The 15,648-nt window shown below is 44.0% G+C and overlaps 1 protein-coding gene across 2 annotated transcripts in view; it reads right to left on the bottom strand.

Moving 5' to 3' along the window:
• Nucleotides 1–15,648, bottom strand: part of LOC138853557 (relaxin receptor 2-like) — a 260,550-nt gene that overhangs the window by 109,049 nt on the left and 135,853 nt on the right. For both annotated transcript variants that reach the window (XM_070090958.1, XM_070090957.1), the window contains exon 3: nucleotides 399–515. In XM_070090958.1, the coding sequence (XP_069947059.1) occupies nucleotides 399–515 (117 nt within the window). The remainder of the gene's footprint in view (nucleotides 1–398; nucleotides 516–15,648) is intronic.

Here is a 15,648-nt window from a genome sequence, read left to right on the forward strand (position 1 = left end):
CAGAGTGGTTGTTTTGCATATATATATATATATATATATATATATATATATATATATATATATATATATATATATATATATATATATATATATATATATATATATATATATATATATATATATATATATATATATATGGCATACCATTAAATACATTCCACCATAGCCATACATGTTAATTATATGTTCAGAGTCTCAATAATAAACAATAATATTAATTATAATTAAGGTTACTCACCTCAGGTGATGACAGTTATTTAGCTCAGGTGATTACAAATAATCACCACAAGTGACACACAGGGTATTACCATAGGTAACAACGGTATTATGACAGATGGCTACAGATGCACAGCACATGTGACAGCTGATATTCACTACATTAAATAAGAGGTGCTCACCACAGTTGAGTTCGTCGTGGCCGTCTGGACAATCCTCTTCTCCGTTGCACAGAAATCTCTGTTCCACACAGAAGGTGCTGTTGTTGCCACAGTGGAACCAACCCACCTCGCACGACCCTGCATATTAAACAACACTATGTCAGTCTTATTATTAATGTTATACCCACAAGTTAATAAATAAGTCACATGTGCAACACTTGGGTATTTTTACTGCCGAAACGTTTCGCCTACACACCTGGCTTCTTCAGTCGAATACGGAAGGTACAACACTAGAGACAGCACTAATTCTTTTGAGGTGATCAGTGCGGCAGTGGACGTAGCCCAGGTCACGTGACTCTGCACACAAAGCAACATACTAACGCCTTGTTTTCATCTATGTTAAGTGAGAGACGAGATGTGCTCAAACTAACGTCAACTACTCAACGTTCCTTGTCTTTGTTGAGTCACCTCGTTGCCAAACGGTTCTTGTTGAGCGTGTGACCATAAACATTACTATGATCACAAACATTATTGTGACCATAAACATTACTGTGACCATAAACATTACTATGATCACAAACATTATTGTGACCATAAACATTACTGTAATCATAAACATTACAACACCCACACAAAACATTTGCACAGATACAATCATTTAAACACACACACGCAGGTTTAAAAGTTTGTCCACAATAAGGCTGGTAATCTCATTATTTACGACATAACATAAACCTAACCGCTGCTTATGTCCCTCTTTCCCCTAAATTGGATAGATTCGTAACTCATAAAAATCTTTGATGTTTCATTTTGTTTGTAATTAAGTTTATAAAATTATTTTTGTTGGTAGTTATCAGTCACTGTATATGAGACCTTAACTATCATATTTCTTTTGTCTTATGATTATCGTCATGAAATTGATGGTAGTAGTGGTGGTAGTAGTGGTGGCGGTAGTTGTGATGGTGGTAGTGGTAGTGGTGATGGTGGTGGCGGAACCATCTAGTAAATAGAAACCGGAAGTGTATTCTACGTCTTTGAATATACATCTAAGTATGTAAGTAAGTTTATTCAGGTACAGGTACACATAAATACAGTTACATAAATTATCGTACATATCAGCATACATGTATGTGTAGATTACCTGTGATAATCCCAAAAAAAGTCTTATTTCCATTAGGGGTCCTTGAGCTGTTGTCCAACCTCAGCTCACAAGCTAAAGAGCTGTCCTATCTAAGATACACTACCAGCACCCTGCATGCCACGTACAGCAGTTAGCTAACACCCAGGTACCTATTTACTGCCAGGTGAACAAAGGTAATAGGTGCAAAGAACATACCGAAAGTCTCTACCGGGTAGAGACCTTCGGTAAGTTCTTTGGTTTCTATCTACTCTATCTGTCGGGTAGATAGAGACCTTCGGTATGTTCTTTGCACCTGTAACCTTTGTTCACCTGGCAGCAAATCTAAAATCTATAATCTACCTGGGGGTAGATTCTACCCCAGGATTGAACCCGGGTAATTCTTATTTTTTCTCTCCCATTCCTAATTCCTCTCACCCCTCTATCTCTCTCTCTCTAATCTCTCTCAAAAGCTTATTACGCCTCGGACGGAGATTATCTCCTGGGGAGGAGATCGTCTCAGATGCGTCACTGCTTCAGGGGACTGAGATCAAGTTTATGTCAGAATGTCACAGTCACTCCTGGAAGAAAACGGGAGGCTGGTTGACGGACACTGCTAGGGGTCACTTGTAACTTTATTTAGGTACAGGTACACATAAATAGTTACATAAATTATATATATATATATATATATATATATATATATATATATATATATATATATATATATATATATATATATATATATATATACATATATATAGTAACATAGCGTAAATTACCTAGGTTAACCACCAAAAAAAGTCGGATAAAGTGATTTATTTCCACTGGAGGCCTTGTAATATCAATTACGTATCTAATAATATGTTCAAATGTACTGCTCAAATATAACCTATATCAATATAGCGTAAGAATTAGTATAAGTCTGGCCGATGTGCCCAGGCACGATAGTGGCCATCTTTGTAATTAAAATATTATAACATGTAAACCACACATTGTAAACTTTACAAGGAAATAAATATTTGAATTTGAATTTGAAAGGTAAGCAGAGAGAGAGAGAGAGAGAGAGAGAGAGAGAGAGAGAGAGAGAGAGAGAGAGAGAGAGAGAGAGAGAGAGAGAGAGAGAGAGAGAGAGAGAGAGAGAGAGAGAGAGAGAGAGAGAGAGAAGAAATGCCAGCTGCTCTAAGCTACATCAATCACCAGCTGAGAGCTATATCAGCTTGGGGAAATAGATGGCAAGTAACATTTGCACCTGAGAAAACGCAAATGATGATCGTCTCTAGGCACCATGATGGTAATGCTGGTGCAGTAGTAAGGATGAATGGGAGGATGTTGGCACCTGGAGAAGAAGTTGATATCCTTGGGGTGAAATTTGACTCCAAACTAACCATGAAGAACCATGTTGTAAATCTTGCAAACAAGGCAGCCAGGAAGCTTACAGCACTTCGCCGTATCTCGCATCTGCTTGACAGTAGGGGTTGCAAGATACTGTACGAGGCACAAGTACGCTCACACCTTGAGTATGCTCCACTTTCTTGGTTTGCCTGTCCCCCCTCTCATCTGCGACTGCTTGACAGAGTAGAGAACAGAGCAAGACGTCTCATCTCTCGCCTGGACCCATCCTGGATGGATCTGTCATTTCAGCAGAGCCTTCAACATAGGAGGGATGTGGGTGGCCTTACTGTTATGTACAAGGCCAATATTGTCAAAATACCACACTTGGATCCACTTCGAGGACAGCGCGAAACAAGCTTTTATGCCACAAGACGGGCAGAAAGCAGCAACTTCACTCTGGCTGTACCCTTCTCCAGAACATCACTCCATCTGAGATCATACATACCCAGGATGACTCGAGTATGGAACACATTCGTTCAGCATAATGATGTCAACGAGATAACGTCAGTTGATCAAATGAAAATGCTGGCCCACAGATGGCTCCAACTTCATCCTGTTCCCTACTTGTATGTCTCATAACAATAAAAATGCTTTCAAATGAGCTGATGTAGGTAACAGCTCTTAGCTTGTCAATAAAGTTAGGAATCCTTAACCTGTAAATAGCTTGTCAATAAAGCTAGGGATCCTTAACCTTGTCAAACCATGTGTAAAAAAAAAAAAAAAAAAAAAAAAAAAAAAAAAGAGAGAGAGATAGAGAGAGAGAGAGAGAGAGAGAGAGAGAGAGAGAGAGAGAGAGAGAGAGAGAGAGAGAGAGAGAGAGAGAGAGAGAGAGAGAATGGAGGGTGTGACTTAAGAATAAATAAAAGAAACACAGAGTTTGTGTGCATGTTTCTTTATTTGATCTATATTTTTATTTACATATTACACAGTGGTCAGTGTGGATATAAACGGTGACGTATACAGTGACCAGTGTGGATATAAACAGTGACGTATACAGTGACCAGTGTGGATATAAACAGTGACATATACAGTGATCAGTGTGGATATAAACAGTGACGTATACAGTGACCAGTGTGGATATAAACAGTGACATATACAGTGATCAGTGTGGATATAAACAGTGACATATACAGTGATCAGTGTGGATATAAACAGTGACATATACAGTGATCAGTGTGGATATAAACAGTGACGTATACAGTGACCAGTGTGGATATAAACAGTGACATATACAGTGGTCAGTGTGGATATAAACAGTGACATATACAGTGATCAGTGTGGATATAAACAGTGACATATACAGTGATCAGTGTGGATATAAACAGTGACTTATACAGTGACCAGTGTGGATATATACAGTTAGTAAGTTTATTCAGGTATACACAAATACAGTTACATAGATTATCATACATAGCAGCATATGTGTAGAGAACCTGGGATAACCCAAAAAAGTCGGAGAATGGCTTATTTCCATTGGGGTTATTATTGTGGTTAAGCACAGTGATATACACAGTGGTCAGTGTGGATACACACAATGATATACACAGAATGTGAATGACTAGTGTCTAATCGACATGTGCCTGGGACAAAATGGTAACTAAATAACATGACGGAAGGGATAGACTCGAAAGTGTCCCTGTTTGCAGACGATGTGAAGCTAGTGAGGAGAATTCAGTCGGATGAGGACCGGGCAGGATTACAAAGGGATCTGGACAAGCTGCAAGCCTGGTCTAGCAACTGGCTCCTAGGGTTTAACCCCACCAAGTGTAAAGTCTTGAAGATCGGGGAAGGTCAGAGATCTCAGGGTACAGTTTAGGGGGCCAAAGACTGCAAACCTACCTCAAGGAAAAGGATCTTGGGGTGAGTATTATACAGAGCACATCTGAAGTGCACATCAACCAAATAACTGCTGCAGCATTTGGGAGATTAACAAACTTGTGCAATATACTACATTTGTGTTTATTTTTCAATTGTGTCAGTATTTTATACCATTTATGTCCACCTCACTGACACTTCTCATTAGGCAAGTTTACTTCACATGATCAGAGTTAAGTCACTTTGTCAGACTTCTTTGGGTTATCCAAGGTAGTTTACATATGTTAAACTTATGTGTACCTGTACCTAAATAAACTTACTAACCTTGCACCAAGCATAGCACTAATATTAAATACAGTCTTTAGACAGGTGTAGGAGCAGCCGTGTGGACAGGTGTACATGATTTACCTAGGATTATTAACCCCAGTGGACTATTAACCCAGAGTGATTAAAGAGACTCGGATATTGTGGCCTGTTTGTACTGGGATTTTTTTCCTGGGACGCCATCCACAACAACAACTAACTCTTTGGTGTTTATTTTCTGCTAGCTGAACAGAGACAGTAGATTTAAGGAGACTTGCCTGTACATCTCGATTTTTCCCAAATCGAACAGAGATCCTTTAGTTTATAAGTAGAACGCCCTGCCACTCAGATACTGTAGTGTGGGCAGATGTGGGTTCTGGTGCGTCAGCAGGTGTGGTTACAAGTGCGTGGGCATGTGTAGGAGATATATTACTACAAGGGATAAAGTGACGCAGGAAACCTAGGTATGAAGAGATACTGAAACACATCATTGACCAACCCCCAAGATGACTATTGGCAGGTGAAAGCCAGTGGTGGAGGCGGTAACGAGGTGCTCGCACCTAGGATAACGAGGTGCTCATACCCAGGATAACGAGGCGCTCACACCCATACTAACGAAGACGCACACCACCTGGTGTAAGCTGCTACCAGTTAAGCCCTAATTAATAACTGGGTGTGGGGAGATGAGTGCCTCCAGGTCCCATTCACTCGCTGATTAACTTTATGAAATTCTCAGTAAGCGTATCTCTTAAATCGCTTATTAAATGAATCTGCAGTACAAAAACATTTTATTCGCCATTCTTCAGAGTGTTGGTATTGTGTGGAATTGTATCGTAGGGTAAGTTTTGTCGAATTGGTGTTGTGTGAAATTGCATTGTGGGTGGTATTCTGAACCCTGGGTAGGTTATGGTATTGTTGGGTGCTGGGATAATGGGTATTTATTTTGTAAGTGTTTTGTTTGCTATTATGGGGTTAATATTGTAGGCCTGGGTTTATTGCATTATGGATTACTACACCTTACCATGTATGGAACATGAGCCATGTTACTCCACCATGGATGATAAGATGGAACTTATCTTCACATCTAACTCAACTCACGTTGCAAACTCTACACAAATAACCCGCACATAGAAGAGAGGAGCTTACGACAACGTTGCGGTCCGACTTGGACCATTTACAAAGTCACACTAACAGAAAGGAAAGAAGGAGGGAGTATATATAGGCCAGCAGACAGAGACAGGACAAGAGAGGTAGTAGGAAAGGAGGAAGAGAGGTAGTGGTAGAGGTAGTAGTAGTGGAACCAGTCAGATAGTAAGAAAGAGGAGCACCGCAAGGGAGCTAGGAGCCCACAAGGAAGCTAGGGGCCCACACGGGAGCTAGGGGCCCACAGAGGATAGGAGCAAGAACACAGAGGGGGGGGGAATAATAAAGGGCAAATATCCACGGCAGAAGAAATAAAACCCAAAGGAGAAAGAAGAAAAGGAAGAGGGAGAAGGGGAAAAAAGAATCAGGTTAAACCTTGGGTATTTGTCCTTTATTATCCCCCCCTCTGTATTCTTGCTCCTATCCTCTGTGGGCCCCTAGCTCCTTGTGGGCCCCTAGCTCCTTGTGGGCCCCTAAGCTCCCTTTCAGTGCTCTTCTTTCTTAGTATTTGACAGACTCCACCACTACTACCACTACCTCTACCATTACCTCTCTTCTTCCTTTCCTACTACCTCTCTTGTCCCGTCCCTGTCTGCTGGCCTATATATACTCCCTCCTTCTCTCCTTTCTGTTAGTGTGACCCTGTACCTTAATAAACTTACTTAGAGTTTTTGCGGGGAGGGGGTAAAGGGAGAGTCAGCAATAAGCATTGCCTCACCACGGGGGATGTGAAGGGGTAAGGTGATTCCCTCTTGAGACACAGAGGTGGAAATGAGACAACTGGAGGCTCAGGCTCGACATTATGTGTTGTGTTATCAGCAGCGAACAGCAATACTCTTGCTGTGGTGTATGGGGCACTAAAATATCTTACCTTATATGATTTTCAAACACACCCTCTGAGAGTCGACAAGCTTTTGGCCCAGTTAACCAAGTAACCATATCCTGCTTTCTGTACACTTTGGTCTGTCATATCCTGGAGTTACTTCTCCAGCCTGTCACTTACACAAATAAGCTAACCGAACCAGTTTGTACGTTTTTATTTCCATCTTAATATAACCATTTGCTTCATCTAAATCTATGATATTGTAATAATGTACAGACTCACTGTGTCTTAAAATATATCCTTATATATTCAACAGTTATGATCTATGTAGTATTTCCCATTCAGTCTGATGATATATTTAAGGTAGAGTGTGATCCATACTGTCTCTCGCCTTGCTGCTTCCTCGATCTTAATGCCAGATTGATGATAATTGTGACGAAGAGACACCTTGTACAACAAACTTTTGTGGACAATGTTTCACTCTTTGTAAAGTTTTGTCATGTCATTGGTAACTTTATCAGGTCATTGATTAGTATCATTCCAAATACATCTTAATCATATTGATATAATGATGTACACAGGGGGAAACGTAATCCTAATAACAGCTGATTCTGCAAATGTTCATTTTTCTGCACTGTCGTCAGTTTCTGCCAATTTATCAACCCTCTCATTTTCAGATGGTATCCACACAAAATTGATTTACACAGTTACATGTATCCAGAATTTTATCATTTATGTTGGCAGTAATAATGTTACTGATATGTCTGGGGTTTATAATGAAGACGAAGTTGTAAATTGTGAGATGAGTTGTAAGATGAGAGTAAGGAACATTACTTGTCAGTTGTAAGACGACAATCTGGTATGGATAATATTTTACAACCTTTACATGCATACGAAAGATTTCTGCTTGTTTTAGTTCGTCATCCTGGTGCTGCATGAGATGTTGTCATGGTTACCCCCAGTCAACAGAAAATAGATGATCTAGATCAAACAGATGAAGAGAGTTCATCACTTCAGCGAACACATATTACGTAGCAAACATTGTGTAGTGTGCATCATGTATCAAACATTACGTAGCAAACATTGTGTAGTGTGCATCATGTATCAAACATTACGTAGCAAACATTGTGTAGTGTGCATCATGTATCAAACATTACGTAGCAAACATTGTGTAGTGTGCATCATGTATCAAACATTACGTAGCAAACATTGTGTAGTGTGCATCATGTATCAAACATTACGTAGCAAACATTGTGTAGTGTGCATCATGTATCAAACATTACGTAGCAAACATTGTGTAGTGTGCATCATGTATCAAACATTACGTAGCAAATTAGTAAACATAACACATAGTAAACACAACATATACACGAGTTGATAGTGTGTATATTGGGTTTCTTGGAAGCGTTCTTAACAGGTCATTTCCTCCGGAAAGAAAATATTATACACTTGAGAGGGTCAGTTGGATTGTGACTAGCAAGAAAGATATTGAATGAACGATAGTGAATTTGTATCTTTTCCGGGAAGCCAAGTTAGAAATTTCTGGCAATAAAGTGCGAGATATACTAACCAAACAGTGTGTCAGGGATGTATATAGGAGAATTTATGTGAATGTTTATAATTGTAAATAGGACATTACTCTGAATGATCACCACCACCACAGTCTACAACCACAACTGCTGCCATCACCACCACCACAGTCTACAACCACAACTGCTGCCATCACCACCACCATCCACGCCATCAATGCTATTTTCACCCACAACAACCTCTGTCATCACCACCACAACCACTACTACTATCATCACAACTGCCACAACAACAGCTAGTAGTTGTGCCCATTACCACAACAACAGCGAGTGGTCGTGCCCACTACCACAACAGCGAGTGGTCGTACCCACTACCACAACAATAGCGAGTGGTCATGCCCACTACCACAACAACAGCGAGTGGTCGTACCCACTACCACAACAATAGCAAGTGGTCATGCCCACTACCACAACAACAGCGAGTGGTCGTACCCACTACCACAACAACAGCGAGTGGTCGTACCCACTACCACAACAACAGCGAGTGGTCGTACCCACTACCACAACAACAGCGAGTGGTCGTACCCATTACCACAACAACAGCGAGTGGTCATACCCACTACCACAACAACAGCGAGTGGTCGTACCCACTACCACAACAAGAGAGTGGTCGTACCCACTACCACAACAACAGCGAATGGTCGTACCCACTACCACAACAACAGCGAGTGGTCGTGCCCACTACCACAACAACGAGTGGTCGTGCCCACTACCACAACAACAGCGACTGGTCGTGCCCACTACCACAACAACAGCGACTGGTCGTGCCCACTACCACAACAACGAGTGGTCGTACCCACTACCACAACAATAGCGAGTGGTCTTACCCACTACCACAACAACAGCGACTGGTCGTGCCCACTACCACAACAACGAGTGGTCGTGCCCACTACCGCAACAACAGCGACTGGTCGTGCCCACTACCACAACAACAGCGACTGGTCGTGCCCACTACCACAACAACAGCGACTGGTCGTGCCCACTACCACAACAACAGCGACTGGTCGTGCCCACTACCACAACAACAGCGACTGGTCGTGCCCACTACCACAACAACAGAGAGTGGTCGTGCCCACTACCACAACAACAGAGAGTGGTCGTACCCACTACCACAACAACAGAGAGTGGTCGTACCCACTACCACAACAACAGCGACTGGTCGTGCCCACTACCACAACAACAGCGACTGGTCGTGCCCACTACCACAACAACAGAGAGTGGTCGTACCCACTACCACAACAGAGAGTGGTCGTACCCACTACCACAATAGCGAGTGGTCATGCCCACTACCACAATAGCGAGTGGTCATGCCCACTACCACAACAACAGCGAGTGGTCGTACCCACTACCACAACAACAGCGAGTGGTCGTACCCACTACCACAATAGCGAGTGGTCATGCCCACTACCACAACAACAGCGAGTGGTCGTACCCACTACCACAACAACAGCGAGTGGTCGTACCCACTACCACAATAGCGAGTGGTCATGCCCACTACCACAACAACAGCGAGTGGTCGTACCCACTACCACAAGAACAGCAAGTGGTCGTACCCACTATCACAACAACACAGGCAAGAGCCAGGTTATGTGATGACCTCACGAACATGGTCAGGTCACAGGAATGTCAACACAGTGGTAAACTAATTATGTGTGTGTGTGTGTAATCAGGTTTCCATTAGGTAGAGTTGACACACAACATGAACACTACAAGCATCTTTCTGGACCGTTATATCACGTCCACTAACACTCAACAGGAACACTACAAGCATCTTCCTGGACCGTTATATCACGTCCACTAACACTCAACAAGAACACTACAAGCATCTTCCTGGACCGTTATATCACGTCCACTAACACTCAACAGGAACACTACAAGCATCTTCCTGGACCGTTATATCACGTCCACTAACACTCAACAAGAACACTACAAGCATCTTTCTGGACCGTTATATCACGTCCACTAACAGGCAACAAGAACACTACAAGCATCTTCCTGGACCGTTATATCACGTCCACTAACACTCAACAGGAACACTACAAGCATCTTTCTAGACCTTTATATCACGTCCACTAAAAATAATCTGGACTCATCTCATTTATAGCGACATGCGAAATATATCAGTGTGGCAGTGTAAGAACCTCTGCCACCAGTGTAAGAACCACTGCCACCAGTGTAAGAACCTCTGCCACCAGTGTAAGAACCTCTGCCACCAGTGTAAGAACCACTGCCACCAGTGTAAGAACCTCTGCCACCAGTGTAAGAACCTCTGCCACCAGTGTAAGAACCACTGCCACCAGTGTAAGAACCACTGCCACCAGTGTAAGAACCACTGCCACCAGTGTAAGAACCTCTGCCACCAGTGTAAGAACCACTGCCACCAGTGTAAGAAACACTGCCACCAGTGTAACAACCTCTACCACCAGTGTAAGAACCACTGCCACTAGTGTAAGAACCTCTGCCACTAGTGTAAGAACCACTGCCACCAGTGTAAGAAACACTGCCGCCAGTGTAAGAAACACTGCCACCAGTGTAAGAACCACTGCCACCAGTGTAAGAAACACTGCCGCCAGTGTAAGAAACACTGCCACCAGTGTAAGAACACTGCCACTGCCACCAGTGTAAGAAACACTGCCGCCAGTGTAAGACCAGTGTAAGAAACACTGCCGCCACACTGCCACCAGTGTAAGAACCACTGCTACCAGTGTAAGAACCACTGCCACCAGTGTAAGAACCTCTGCTGCCAGTGTAAGAACCACTGCCACCAGTGTAAGAACCACTGCTACCAGTGTAAGAACCTCTGCTGCCAGTGTAAGAACCTCTGCTGCCAGTGTAAGAACCACTGCCACCAGTGTAAGAACCACTGCTACCAGTGTAAGAACCACTGCTACCAGTGTAAGAACCACTGCTACCAGTGTAAGAACCTCTGCTGCCAGTGTAAGAACCACTGCCACCAGTGTAAGAACCACTGCCACCAGTGTAAGAACCACTGCCACTGCCACCAGTGTAACAACCACTGCCACTAGTGTAAGAAACCCAGTGTAAGAAACACTGCCACCAGTGTAAGAAACACCAGTGCCACCAGTGTAAGAAACACTGCCACCAAATGTAAGAACCTGTAAGAAACACTGCCACCAGTGTAAGAAACACTGCCACCAATGTAACAACACCAGTGTAAGAAACACACTGCCACCAGAGTAAGAAGAAACACTGCCACCAGTGTAAGACACTGTCACCAGTGTAAGAAACACTGCCACCAGTGTAAGAAACACTGCCACCAGTGTAAGAAACACTGCCACCAGTGTAAGAACCTCTGCCACGAGTGTAAGAAACACTGCCACCAGAATAAAAGCCTCTGCCACCAGTGTAAGAAACACTGCCACCAGTGTAAGAAACACTGCCCACCTCTGCCACCAGTGTAAGAAACACTGCCACCAGTGTAAGAACCTCTACCACCAGTGTAAGAAACACTGCCACCAGTGTAAGAAACACTGCCACCAGTGTAAGAAACACTGCCACCAGTGTAAGAACCACTGCCACCAGTGTAAGAAACACTGCCACCAGTGTAAGAAACACTGCCACCAGTGTAAGAACCACTGACATCAGTGTAAGAAACACTGCCACCAGTGTAAGAAACTGCCACCAGTGTAAGAAACACTGCCACCAGTGTAAGAAACACTGCCACCAGTGTAAGAAACACTGCCACCAGTGTAAGAACCACTGACATCAGTGTAAGAAACACTGCCACCAGTGTAAGAAACACTGTCACCAATGTAACAACCTCTGCCACCAGTGTAAGAACCTCTGCCACGAGTGTAAGAAACACTGCCACCAGAGTAAGAGCCTCTGCCACCAGTGTAAGAAACACTGCCACCAGTGTAAGAAACACTGTCACCAGTGTAAGAACCTCTGCCACCAGTGTAAGAAACACTGGCACCAGTGTAAGAAACACTACCACCAGTGTAAGAAACACTGCCACCAGTGTAAGAAACACTGCCACCAGTGTAAGAAACACTGCCACCAGTGTAAGAAACACTGCCACCAGTGTAAGAACCACTGCCACCAGTGTAAGAAACACTGCCACCAGTGTAAGAAACACTGCCACCAGTGTAAGAACCACTGACATCAGTGTAAGAAACACTGCCACCAGTGTAAGAAACTGCCACCAGTGTAAGAAACACTGCCACCAGTGTAAGAAACACTGCCACCACTGTAAGAAACGTTGCCACCAGTGTAAGAAACGCTGCCACCAGTGTAAGAAACGCTGCCACCAGTGTAAGAAACACTGCCACCAGTGTACGAAACACTGCCACCAGTGTAAGAAACACTGCCACCAGTGTAAGAAACACTGCCACCAGTGTAAGAAACACTGCCACCAGTGTAAGAACCACTGACACCAGTGTAAGAAACACTGCCACCAGTGTAAGAAACACTACCACCAGTGTAAGAACCACTGCCACCAGTGTAAGAACCACTGCCACCAATGTAAGAACCACTGCCACCAGTGTAAGAACTACTGCCACCAGTGTAAGAAACACTGCCACCAGTGTAAGAAACACTGCCACCAGTGTAAGAACCACTGCCACCAGTGTAAGAAACACTGCCATCAGTGTAAGAAACACTGCCACCAGTGTAAGAACCACTGCCACCAGTGTAAGAAACACTGCCACCAGTGTAACACTGCCACCAGTGTAAGAAACACTGCCACCAGTGTAAGAACCACTGCCACCAGTGTAAGAAACACTGCCACCAGTGTAAGAAACACTGCCACCAGTGTAAGAACCTCTGCCACCAGTGTAAGAAACACTGCCACCAGTGTAAGAAACACTGCCACCAATGTAACAACCTCTGCCACCAGTGTAAGAACCTCTGCCACGAGTGTAAGAAACACTGCCACCAGAATAAAAGCCTCTGCCACCAGTGTAAGAAACACTGCCACCAGTGTAAGAAACATTGCCACCAGTGTAAGAACCTCTGCCACCAGTGTAAGAAACACTGCCACCAGTGTAAGAAACACTGCCACCAGTGTAAGAAACTGCCACCAGTGTAAGAAACACTGCCACCAGTGTAAGAAACACTGCCACCAGTGTAAGAAACACTGCCGCCAGTGTAAGAAACACTGCCACCAGTGTAAGAATCACTGCCACCAGTGTAAGAAACACTGCCACCAGTGTAAGAAACACTGCCACCAGTGTAAGAAACACTGCCACCAGTGTAAGAAACACTGCCACCAGTGTAAGAAACACTGCCACCAGTGTAAGAACCACTGCCACCAGTGTAAGAAACACTGCCACCAGTGTAAGAAACACTGCCACCAGTGTAAGAAACACTGCCACCAGTGTAAGAAACACTGCCACCAGTGTAAGAAACACTGCCACCAGTGTAAGAAACACTGCCACCAGTGTAAGAAACACTGCCACCAGTGTAAGAAACACTGCCACCAGTGTAAGAAACACTGCCACCAGTGTAAGAAACACTGCCACCAGTGTAAGAAACACTGCCACCAGTGTAAGAAACACTGCCACCAGTGTAAGAAACACTGCCACCAGTGTAAGAAACACTGCCACCAGTGTAAGAAACACTGCCACCAGTGTTCGAAACACTGCCACCAGTGTAAGAACCACTGCCACCAGTGTAAGAAACACTGCCACCAGTGTTAGAAACACTGATACCAGAGCAAGAACCACTGCCACCAGTGTAAGAAACACTGCCACCAGTGTAAGAAACACTGCCACCAATGTAACAACCTCTGCCACCAGTGTAAGAACTACTGCCACCAGTGTAAGAAACACTGCCACCAGTGTAAGAAACACTGCCACCAGTGTAAGAACCACTGCCACCAGTGTAAGAAACACTGCCACCAGTGTAAGAACCTCTGCCACCAGTGTAAGAACCACTGCCACCAGTGTAAGAAACACTACCACCAGTGTAAGAAACTTTGCCACCAGTGTAAGAAACACTGCCACCAGTGTAAGAAACACTGCCACCAATGTAACAACCTCTGCCACCAGTGTAAGAACCTCTGCCACCAGTGTACGAAACACTGCCACCAGTGTAAGAACCTCTGCCACCAGTGTAAGGAACACTGCCACCAGTGTAAGAAACACTGCCACCAGTGTAAGAAACACTGCCACCAGTGTAAGAAACTGCCACCAGTGTAAGAAACACTGCCACCAGTGTAAGAAACACTGCCACCAGTGTAAGAACCACTGCCACCAATGTAAGAAACACTGCCACCAGTGTAAGAAACACTGCCACCATTGTAAGAAACACTGCCACCAGTGTAAGAAACACTGCCACCAGTGTAAGAAACACTGCCACCAGTGTAAGAAACACTGCCACCAGTGTAAGAAACACTGCCACCAGTGTAAGAAACACTGCCACCAGTGTAAGAAACACTGCCACCAGTGTAAGAAACACTGCCACCAGTGTAAGAAACACTGCCACCAATGTAAGAAACACTGCCACCAGTGTAAGAAACACTGCCACCAGTGTAAGAAACACTGCCACCAGTGTAAGCCAAACCACTGCCACCAGTGTAAGAAACACTGCCACCAGTGTAAGAACCAGAGCAAGAACCACTGCCACCAGTGTAAGAAACACTGCCACCAGTGTAAGAACCACTGCCACCAATGTAACAGTGTAAGAACTACTGCCACCAGTGTAAGAAACACTGCCACCACTGTAAGAAACACTGCCACCAGTGTAAGAACCACTGCCACCAGTGTAAGAAACACTGCCACCAGTGTAAGAAACTGCCACTGTAAGAACCACCAGTGTAAGAAACTGCCACTGTAAGAAACACTACCACCAGTGTAAGAAACTTTGCCACCAGTGTAAGAAACACTGCCACCAGTGTAAGAAACACTGCCACCAATGTAACAACCTCTGCCACCAGTGTAAGAACCTCTGCCACCAGTGTACGAAACACTGCCACCAGTGTAAGAAACCAGTGTAAGGAACACTGCCACCAGTGTAAGAAACACTGCCACCAGTGTAAGAAACACTGCTGCCACCAGTGTAAGAAACACTGCCACCAGTGTAAGAAACACTGCCACCAGTGTAAGAAACACTGCCACCAGTGTA

The sequence above is a fragment of the Cherax quadricarinatus genome, chromosome 33, assembly GCF_038502225.1.
Source record: "Cherax quadricarinatus isolate ZL_2023a chromosome 33, ASM3850222v1, whole genome shotgun sequence".
In the NCBI taxonomy this organism is placed as follows: Eukaryota; Metazoa; Arthropoda; class Malacostraca; order Decapoda; family Parastacidae; genus Cherax; species Cherax quadricarinatus.